At 38.0% G+C, this 11,739-nt stretch overlaps 1 protein-coding gene across 5 annotated transcripts in view; it reads right to left on the minus strand.

Annotated features, from left to right (window-relative positions):
• The window catches only part of LOC133525834 (serine/threonine-protein kinase minibrain), a 211,938-nt gene extending 206,693 nt beyond the window's left edge, over positions 1 to 5,245 (minus strand). For 2 of the 5 annotated variants that reach the window (XR_009800638.1, XM_061862241.1), the window contains exon 1: positions 4,273 to 5,244. Coding sequence is in view for 4 of the 5 variants with exons in the window: in XM_061862241.1 (XP_061718225.1) it covers positions 4,273 to 4,333 (61 nt within the window). In the remaining variant the exon portion in view is untranslated. Of the gene's footprint in view, positions 1 to 4,272 lie in introns of all 5 variants that reach the window. The other 3 variants (XM_061862237.1, XM_061862236.1, XM_061862239.1) reach the window with 2 other exon arrangements.
• Between the last annotated feature and the right edge of the window lie 6,494 nt (positions 5,246 to 11,739).

An 11,739-nucleotide genomic window follows, 5' to 3' on the forward strand; every position in this document is an offset into this window, starting at 1 on the left:
ATCCTCACAATCCCTTAAATCTTTGGTCAACTTATTATATACTTTAATTCCATTACTAACTAAATTTTGTAGAGACAAAAGGGACAGGTAGTGCTAGTTTGTCATTGTTCCTTAAGTTATAATTCTGACTTTGTTATAATAGAGGCTCTGTGAGCTGTAGACCTCGCGACCCCCATGACTCCGACATATTCAAAAATTTCCAAAACTGAATCAATAAAACAATTAAATAAATAAATATTATAAGACATTGCTACACAAATTGACCTCAATAAGGGTTTTGTTGTAGGTACTTAGACAATGATATATATAATACTTAAATACATAGAAAACACCCATGACACCAGAGCAAATATCTTTGTTCATCACACAAATAAATGCCCTTACCAGGATTTTAACCCGGGACCATCGGCTTCATAGGCAGGGTGACTAGCCACTAGTCAAACAATTATATTTAATCATGGATAATCTGGACAAACAAAGACATTTTTGTATGCAAAGCAGCATTTAGATTCTTGCAATTTGTGCAAACAGGAAAGAGTAGATACACCCTTTCATGGCATACTAAAGAAAAGCCAGATAACTTTGTCAGATCTCAGAAATTAATATATACGTGTGTGTGTGAATAATAATTAATACATTTTCCATAGCACAACAAATTTTGTCAGTTTATGTGGGCAGAAATTTTATTGATTAATGTATACCCTGTGATGTAGAATAACATTTTGCAAGTGTTTAAATTAAATGTTTTATATATTATTGCCAGATATTAGAAATCTTTTCATGGTGTGGCAATCATTTCATGAAAGGAGTGGTTGCCAACTTTATGAAAAAGTCAAACATTTCATGAAATGATCAAATTAATACATATATAGGATTTATCTACAAGAAATACATTTTAAAGTTATAAGGAGGAAACAAATAATTAAATAAAAACACATTTATTTGCCCAAGAACCATGCTGCATTGATAGTTATTGCATATGGTCACAAGCCTCAGATATAAGAGAACAATTAGAAAGGGACTAGACAAACTAAAAATTAAGGGAGGTGATTAAAGCTGATGTTGAGGTTGATTCAAACTGAAAAGTTACATATTTTGATATCTGACAAAAATCAAGTGTATTAAAAGTAGGCAAAAAAGAAATTGCATAATAGAATGGTTATTAAAAAAGACACTTGAAGAAAAACATGATGATGAGATATATTACTTTTTTTAGACTTACTACGCACTGGTTCACGCTCATCTAAATTATGCCGTAACTACTTGGGGCAATGCGGTTGGAATACAAAGAATTCTTATATCACAAAAACGAGCTGTAAGAATTATATTTAGCTTACGCAAAGGCAGTACAGCCAGAGATTTCTTTATAAAAAGTAGAATCATGACAGTAGTTTCATTATTTATATTTAATAGCCTGTTAGAAATCCACAAAAGCAAAAATGATTTTAAAACACGAAAGGACATTCATACATATAATACTATAAGGATAAACTATGCATTCTTTCGACTAAGCTAGTTAAAACATTTAAGCAAAGTATCTCCCTAAAAGTTACCCTTTACAATCTATTGCCTCTACACATAACTAATTTAACATGCATACAATTTAAAAATAAACTTAAATGTTTCTTCCAATTAAATCCATTTTACTCAATCAATGAATTTACAGATAAAATGAAAAATTATGATTTTATTATGAAAAATAATTCTAAGCGTAGGTGCTTTTATACTGTATTATATTGATGTATTTGATCATTTACCATTTAATATATTTTGATTTATATAATTTTGTCTACCTATATACCTAATAAGACATTGCATGATTAGTTTTAGCAATGACCTGTATTTTGACATGCTAGATGTAACGTTCTGTTGTTACTTGGCCAAATAAAGAAACTCGAACTTGAAACTTTCCTGTAATACGAGCAAATAACTAAGCCATATATTGTAAATATAACTTTTCAATAACAACTTTAAAAAATCATGAAATCTTAGATTTTAACTTTTACAAATTATACAAATTTAATATTATTTTCAATGTACGCTGACATCAGTGTGTTTGACGTTGCTTGTCACGCTTTAAACATAACAAAATTCGCAATACATTGTGTCTCAGAATTAACTTTCATGTGTAATAAAAATCAAAACATAAGTTAATTTTCACAGTTGTTGAACAAATGTTGGTCAGTTTGAAGAGTACAGCCTACAGTTTAATTTATTGCTCCTGTTACAGGAAACATCATCATCAAGTATATTTTTTTAATATTATTGACACATTCATTCACTTAATTCATGTTACAATCTGTTTTATTGTATCTTAACCTGCCTTATGTACAAAGTGTTTACATTCATACATTTTTATAAGCAAAACTTACTACATTACAACCCCTATACAAATATATATCGAGTCTGAACAGATTGGATACATCAATAATTTTGTCTAACTAAGGAATCAAATAAACTTCAATGGAAAATCAAATGACCAAGAGATAGAGAGAAAAATCAAAAACACCTAGGACCGATTTTGGAGCTTAAAAGAAACCTTAAAGAGTAATCTATCTGTTCAGCTCAAAAAGAAAAAAATGGACCAAAAATGGAAAGGAGTATGCTTAAAATAACAAAGATAGACAAGATCAGGCATTCAATAATCAGAAACAAGACTAAGATTATAGATGCACTAAACCAGGCCAAAAACTAAAATGAAGATGGGTTGGCCATGTTTTTTTTTTTATACTATGTCGGTTGCAAACAAGCATACGGCCCGCCTGATGGTAAGTAGTCTCCGTAGCCTATGTACGCCTGCAACTCCAGACTCCACGATTACAGGTGGACCTTACAAGCAACAGCCTGGAAAGGTCCAGTCGGGAAAAGAAAAAGAAGTCTGCCATTCGCTTGCTGGGCTGATGACATAATTAAAGTAGCGGGGGCCTACTGGATATAGGAGGAAGGGGAATGAAAAAATCTGGAAGAGGTCTATATGTCTTAAGAGGGTTCCAGTGTAATTTTTATAATATATTTAAATCCTAGATTAAGTTGTAACATTTTTTATTTTTTGTTCTGTTACCCAGAAATAAAAAGGCTTTTTATTTATTTATTTAATTTATAAATATACTATATTGAAATAATAAGTTCAACTTCAACATTTATTCAACAAATAGGCCACAAGGGCACTTTTACATGTCAACATGGAATTTACATACAAACACATCAAAGAAAATTTGACAGTTATCTGGTTCTTAAGTCACTAAGAAAGCAGTGTGATAATGTAAGCATAGATGGTAGACTTGGACTTGCACCTCTATTTTAGTTCTGTAGGTCATGGATTTTGCCCAACAATAATTGAGTTTATCAATATGGGAAATCTCTAGCCCTACCTGTCATAAGCGCCGATACAGACAGAGGATTGCAGTTTGTCTGTAGAATAAATAATAGTACTACAGTGCAGAAATGATACTACCTACAAAACCGAAGCTTGACAGCAATTCAGGGACGAATAATGCTGTCCCTATTTTATTTAGGGTTGTCAAAATTCAAGTTGTTATCTGTGGTCATGCACATCTGGATGGATGGAGCAATGCTGAGCCGGAGGAGCGGAGAATGCCCGAAAGGAGGAGTGTTGCCCCACTGGTACCGGCCCTAATGAGTTCATAAATATCAGTTGCTGCACAGAAATGTTAAATTAGACCAACAAAATGCAAAGTTTGGGAAATCAAATTGGAATCGCATGACTCAAGCAATTTATTTTTCTGTAATGCTATTTAGCATTTACATCATGTTTAGCAACAAGTGACACAAATAACTCTCACTTAATATACACTTAATAATACATACAACAATAACAGGTGAGTCAAGTAATCAGCGCTGTCAAACTTGGTGCTACTAGAGCAAGCAAAAATTGGTCTATTTTCATTTTTATTCATTGACATGAAACACATATATATATGAATATGTCAACCTGCCTGGCTAATAGGTATATTTGATTATGTCTTAGTAACAACTGAAATGAATACATTTATTTAATTTTCAGGGTTTTACTAATTGGAATAGTTTTGTTTCAGTTAAAATATTTCTTCAAAATGCAATAATCATCATTTAGTAATATAATTTATGTATTAATAATTTTACTTCGATAGAACTATTTAAGGACTTTATCAATGAGGATATTGAATATCTTTCAATAAATTACCAAATAAATTTTATTTGTGCAAAACAACAAAAATGGACTAGTCAAATGTCAAGTGTGATTCATGCATAAACTATGATGGAAATACTTACATTTCTTGGCGTTCTCGTCCATCAGCATGTTGAAATGGTGGTGGCGGTTCCACGCAGCCATTTTGCCTTCGTGCGGAGCCCCGAGAAGCACTAGGGCCGCCCCGGCGGGCCCAACTCCGGCTAGGGGCTCCAGTGTCCTTACACTACAACTTTGTCACACACTCATAACCCGAACGACATAACTATCACAGCTTAAAGCACCGCGGTCGTCATCGGCGACGTCGCGCGCCGCACATGCCTCACTTCCGCACTAGATGCACTCGCGTAAACAGATCCACAAGACAACTACAGCGGTGATTCACCTCCGGCGCTGCGCGGCCACTGCGGCCGCCCGCGCTCCGTCCCGACTACCACCCAAACACGCGTCACGTGGGCTCGCGCCGAGCGCCCGCTGTCGCTGCACCGATCACGGCGCTATCCTCGCGCTGCACCAATAATGCACAGCGAGAAATCACCGTCTAATAATCCGATACCACAATGAATGAATGCTAGCACGCGAAGCAAGTGAGGAAGACGGACTACGCGATTTCCCTTCAACGGTCCGATCCTTCGTCTGCAACCGTGAGGGGCTCGGGCTCACAAACAAAATAATAACAATGTGCATGAGATACTCGCTATAATATATGTGCACGTGGGTTGCGCCATAGAATCGACCAAATTCTTATCTAAGCTATTACTTTTCATCGATTTTTCCAAAAATCATAATAGAATCACGTTTTATAGAAATCGCAACGAGCTTGCGGACGATTCTAAATTTCGGTGAAACACAAATTACACCCTCGCACTCACTAGTATCAGAAATTACTAATTAAGTTAAAATTTCACTACTACAATCAAAGCACTATCTTCTGAACAATTTGTATACAAAACACATGCCGTAATACATTCAGAAAATAACAGTTTGAAACAATAAACGCGTTGTTCAAGCGCGACAAATAGGACAAAACATGGCAGACTCGACCGAAAAGCACACGAACTTTGTCTCTGGTCGTTTTGTTTTTAAATGCTAGAGCTCTCTGTTGCGTTTCTATTTACGCTTTAAAATATTTTTTATTGAAATGCCCGAAATAATCAATTAAACAAATCTAAAAGTAAAACAATAAAGAAATATGAACATTTCTGTTTGTATTATGTTTAAACATATATAAAAACCTTATTTATAAACCAATGGTAATATTTACACATCGGAAAAAAATGCGTGTAACGCGTTGTACAAAGCGTGACCATAGAGAAATGAAAAGAAAAAATATTTTTCGGATATGTGGCCATCGCATATTATTTCTACTAAACTAGTAGTATTGGACCAACAGAAAGTTTGACAAAAAAGAAAGCGAAATTTTGATATAATTATAGACTGCCTACCAAGCTCATAAAGAACAAAGAAGAGGTTTAAATCGGACAAGTTGCTTCCACTTCTATTTTTTTCTTACATACATAAGTTACATGCTTTCTTCCAGGTGGGAATATAAGTACATAGTTTATAATAGGGTTGTTTCCATCTACAAATCTTAGGGCAGAATTGTATCCCAATAAATTCTTTTGGATAAAATACTATATAATGTTTATTTGGGCACAAACGGTACAACAATTCTTACAAATAGTAATATTAATTAATACACTATAAAACTTAAAACCTAAATCTAAAAATAAATAATACTAAACTTAAAATAAAATACTAAAAAATATCCCCCTGCGGCATGATGCCGTAGATACTGGCAGCATTTCCTCGCTGTATTGCAAGACTATAAGAACATGTTAAACTACTTTTATACAAATTATAAATTATTTATTCACGACCAACTTGGATCATTATGTGTTAGTGACAATTTTTATCTTAATGCTAATGTTAATATATACATATGTGCTTAATTATAGCAAACTATATACTATATTTGAGTTTCTTATAAATAAATAAATAAGCGGATTCAAGAAAATCCGCCTAGGTACTCACTTATTCCTGCGCACATGAGTCATGCAGCAGTTATTTAAATATAGGCCATCAACCCTGTCCGCAAGCATGGTCAGGATGCTGTTGGAGCTGGCCCGTACTCTGCGCACCAGGGATGTGGCTCGCTTGCGCATCGTGGCGTAAAAGCAGTCTACCCGCGCTTCCGCGAACATCCCTGACGCGCTACAGAATCTAGACAACCCCATCAGCACCCTGTACGCGTTATTATATTGAACGCGCAGAGCATTGTACCGTTTATACGTGTAGTCTGCCTACAGGCTGCTTGTGTAAAAACTAGTACAGTAGGCTCTGAATAAACTGACTTTAACTTCTTTTGAGCAATGAGCAAACCTGCGGGCTATCATATTCGCTCTGACGGACAACGCTCTGCGCTCGCGCTCAATATCCGCATCGTCTTTAAGGTCAGCGCTCACCACATGTCCTAAATATTTAAATTGATCAACGATATTTAGCGGTTGGCCATTTAATCTAACAGGTGGGAACACTGGCGGGCATTTACCCTTGACCTTAAAAATAACGCATTCGCTCTTGCTGACGTTGTAGACCAACCCATGGCTCGCTGCGTATCGTTCACAAATAGAGATAAGTTTGGCGAGCCCACACGCCGAGGCGCTGAGCAGTACCATGTCGTCGGCGTAGCTTAAATTGTTGACGCACACTCCATCTATGTAACACCCAACACGGGTACTGCTCAGCTCCTCTATAAGGGCGTTTACGTACAAGTTAAACAGTTTAGGCGAGGTCAGCCCGCCCTGCCTCACGCCACATTCGAGGCCGTACGGTTGCGAATATGCGTCCGACCATCTTACGACATTGACCTGGTTATGGTACCAATATTTAAATATACCTTGCACATCAACTGGCATTTTTAGCTCATCCAGCTTTTGCCACAGAATGTCATAATGAACCAGGTCAAATGCCTTGGATAGGTCTAGGAAGCACGCATAAATCGCCGTTCGTCGGTCCGTATAGTACCTGACGGTCTGCTTCAGTGCCAAAATAGCACTCTCTGTAGATAGCCCCGTTTTGAAACCAAACTGGTTGTCGTGGACCTTTAAATACTTGTCTATTTGACAATTCAGCAGACCGTCAAGCACCTTTGCAACTATCGTAGCGAGCGAAATGGGTTTATAATTTTAGGGGACCTGTAATGACCATATTTTGTAAATATTGAATTTAAAATATGTTTTGGCACACGTCACGTGACCAAACTCGAAACGTCATTGAAGATTGTGATGACGTCACAACTCTCGGATTGACACTGTTGACAGTTAGGCGATAAACAACAAATGACAAATGTCAGTTGACAGTTCGTATCTTCTAAGTGTGTATGTAGTTATGTGTCAAACTGTAAACTGTGACGTCACACAATTTTCAAAGAGCGTTTTGGGCGCGAAAGCATCTGTCAAAATATATTTTGTTAATTTAACATATTTAAAGCCGTTTATAGTATAAAAGTTGAATTTTAGGGCAACTTTTAGTTAATATAGAACGTAATACAAGCGTTTCAAAAATTTGAAACAACCCTATTTGTTTGGAGACTATAAGACTTTTGGTACTGTTAGTACTCAGAGGAAGAATGTTGTAGAGATGACAAGGGGGACGGGAGACACGACCGAACGAAATGGTCTAATGGAACTTTCAGTATGATCAGTAGAGAAAGAAATTGTTCTGCCTACTTCTAAAAAGCTGTAAGTACATACTTTAATAACGGTAGACGTATTGTTGTTCCCCACCAAATGTTGGTGAGCAGCAGTAAACCCGACCAAATTACGTAGCTTTTGGTATGTTATCAAGAACAAAACAACGTGTTTTCAATTTCGTTGCATTAAGTACGTAATTACGTATGTGCTGAGACTTCCGCTAACATCGTCATTTTTTAAATCGTTGACTGCCCCTATCGCTCGAATATGTGAACGATCATTTTTTGACTGTAGCGACATCGAGTTTTAGACCGCGGGCCAGGAGCATATTTCGTCCGCCATCGCCTCCCGGCTGATACCTTGTCAGATGATAGTTTAGATGCTGTCATGGATTAAAAAAAACAGTCAGCTGGTTGTACCACGCTCTGCTACCATGATGGAAATCCGTGGGCTACTCAATAAAATACCATATCAAAGATTCCAAAATATATTGTGCATCCGCACAGGCAAACGAGGCAAACGATTATAAATGTGACATCTGTCTAGAAAACTTAAATTCTATACAACCAGAGTTTATACTGGAACATAAACAAACTCCATGCTTTTACATACAAAAGCACATACCATCATCATTGTTGTAAACTCTAACATATGACATGAACATGTAAAAAATACGCACCTTACCACTTTATGTTCGCAAAGTATGCGTAATGTGTAAATTGCGTAACCGTTTATTTGGGACGCTTGATGGGATGCCACAAGCAAAGTTTCCTATTTCTTACATGTTCGTGCGACCAGCTGTTATTACTGGCGATTTGTTAAATTGCGTCGACGTCAAAAAAAAAATTTTTAACGTGTTTCTGTGGCTGCCATTCCTTAATCCACCAACGGAGCGGCAGCTGACGTCCATGAGGGCTCATCATACATAGCCGTTAACCACTATACGAGATTTTGTCCGGGAGGTGATTCTTCATGGAAATCTGTTCCTGGCTCGCGATCTATTTGCAAATTGCGGGCATCTTTTTGTGTCACTTCAATTGTAAGTATCGTCGCCGTAGAGCGAAAAGTCACCAAATCACAAAATGGCCAAAATTGACTTATATATGTCATCAAAATCGCATTTTTTTTCTCCAAATTTCAGTCTTATTGCGGTAGCAATAGCGATCATAGTTTCAATTTTACAAAGTTAAAGAAGTAACTAAAAACTCACTTCGGATTCAATATTATAGTCGAAAAATACCTAATTCCGTTATACATTTTTAAACTTCTTGTAACTTATTTATGAGCGTACCTAAGTCAATTTAGTTATTTTTTCCCTAAGTATTACTAAACTATTTAACCACGAAGAACCTCATTCAAAAAGTCACTTAATTTACTTAGTTACTTTTTAAATGCCGGTTATGTCAAAAGTGTGAAAGCGAAAATTAACTAACTCTATTTAGTTATTTTTTATTAATAGTTGTAAGGCAATGTACATCATTTAACCAAAGCGATAATTAATTAAACAGTTTTAATTAGTTTTACCCTACAAACAAATTATCAATACAATAACTAATCATATTTAATTAATTTTACAATAAAGACTGTACTGTACGCCGACGTGATTTGATTAAAATTCGCTCGCAAGTTAGTGACTTTTCGCCCAGTGCCGCAGGCCCCCGCAACCGATACCGACCGCTGCGCTGTGGTGTATGAGCCGACAGTGATACGTGTAGTTACTATTTTCTGCACGGCACTTCTTGCCGCATAAGTCGCATGTATGTGTATGTTATGCCTCTAGATATGAGACCACTCCACGAGCGCGACGCCTGCTCCTTTTATGCCTCAAGTTTTCCAGCCACACGTCGTCGTGCTTCTTCACTCCCACGCATAGGTCTCTACGCCACTCGGGTCTCAATGCAGCACGTTCTTCCCAGTCGCCGGTATCGATGACAAAGCATTCCATGTCACGCTTGCAGGAGTCTCTAAATCTTAACATCGGGCGCTCCACTAGGTCTTTTCGCATTATTTGCTATCTGACCCATTAGCACTTGGCGTGGCACCCTTTCTGGATCCATACGGTGTACATGACCGAGCCAACGCAGTCTCTTCTGTTTGAGCATCGCCGTAATGCTGGTGATGCCTGACTTTGCAAGAACTGCTTCATTTGTCATCTTATCCTTCCAGGTCACTCCCAATATTAGTCTCAGGCAACGCATATGAAAAGCGTTTAACTGGCGCTTTTATTTAGAGTAAGTAGTTCACGTTTCCGAAGCGTATAAAAGGGTACTGAGTACGCACGACTGGTATACGAGGACTTTGGTGGCTATGGTGAGCTTATCATTTCTCCAAACGCGAGTGTGAAGACGTCCAAATGTACACGAGGCTTTGCCTATTCGAGAAGCTATTTCCTTGCCGCTAGAAAGCGTAGATGTTGTTGTGGAACCGAGGTAGCAAAAATGATCAACCAGTTGCAAAGCAGAACCATTAAGCAGAAAGCTAGGCTTCCTATCTGTGCCCTGCACCATAACCACTGTTTTCTTGGCATTGACACTCATGGAAATAGCTGGCAAGCCTGGCTAAACTTATCAATTAGCACCTGAAGATCCCCCCCTGGGTCGGCAACAAGTGCAGCGTCATCTGCATACAAAAGTTCTCTGGCAAATAGATCATCACGTCTTGTAGTTGACTTTAAACAGTTGATATTGAAAAGTCGGCCATCCTTTCTGGTATGCAGATGCACTCCGACGTCGCAATCCCTGAATGCCAAATGAAAATCCCTGAATGAAATATATCAAAGAGAGTTGGTGCCAGCACACAGTCCTGCCTTACACTGCGGTTGACGCCGAAGGTTTCCGACGTTTCACCATCGAACACTACCGAAGCACGCATGTTTTCGTGAAAATATTTTACTATGGAAAGTAGAGTAGGTGGACATCCAACCTTACACAACACTTACATGACACAGTGAGTCGAATGCCTTGTTCAAATCTACAAAGGCCATGTAAAATGGGACACGATGTTCGCGGCACTTCTCCTGAAGCTGACGAAGAGTGAATATCATATCGCTTGTCGACCGTCCACCGCGAAATCCGCACTGAGTTTCAGGGTAAATACGCATCGCTAAGGCTTCAAGCTTTTTTAAAACCACCATTGCAAAAGCTTTACCAGCAATACTCAGTAGGGATATGCCTCTATAATTATTGCAGTCCCCGCGATCTCCTTTTCCTTTGTATAGAGTGACGATGTCTGCATCCCTCATGTCCTGTGGCACCGTGCCCTCAGTCCAACAACGCTGAAGGAGAGCGTACAGGGAGCGAGACACACAACCAAGTCGAATTAGTTCGGCAGGCAAATTATCACGACCAGTACTATATCCTTATCTTTGACCAGTATGAAAAGGAGCTGGAGAGAGTCGATCGATTCAAATATCTAGGTCACATTATCACTAGTGACCTAAAGGACGATAGTGATATTGATAGGGAACGTAGGGCGTTGGCTGTTCGGGGGAATATGCTGGCTCGCAGGTTCGCGCATTGTACAGGGGAAGTTAAGAAAACTTTGTTTAAATCCTTCAGTCAATCGTTTTACACCAGCGGCCTGTGGGTTAGTTATACTCAGAGAGCACGCTGAGTGCTACGAGTCCTCTATAATAACATGTTTAGGGTCCTGATGGGACTTCCTAGATTCTGCAGCGCATCTGGCATGTTTGCCGACGCCCACGTAGAGGATTTCCACGCCATAATGCACAAAAGAATCATGTCCATAAGAAGCAGAATCCAGGGTAGTCCCAACAGCATACTAAGTATGTTAGCGAATAGGCCAGACAGTCTTTGTTTGTTTGCATTCTGGGTTTGTTTATTATTAAAATTAAAA

Source organism: Cydia pomonella, chromosome 15, assembly GCF_033807575.1.
Source record: "Cydia pomonella isolate Wapato2018A chromosome 15, ilCydPomo1, whole genome shotgun sequence".
NCBI lineage: Eukaryota > Metazoa > Arthropoda > Insecta > Lepidoptera > Tortricidae > Cydia > Cydia pomonella.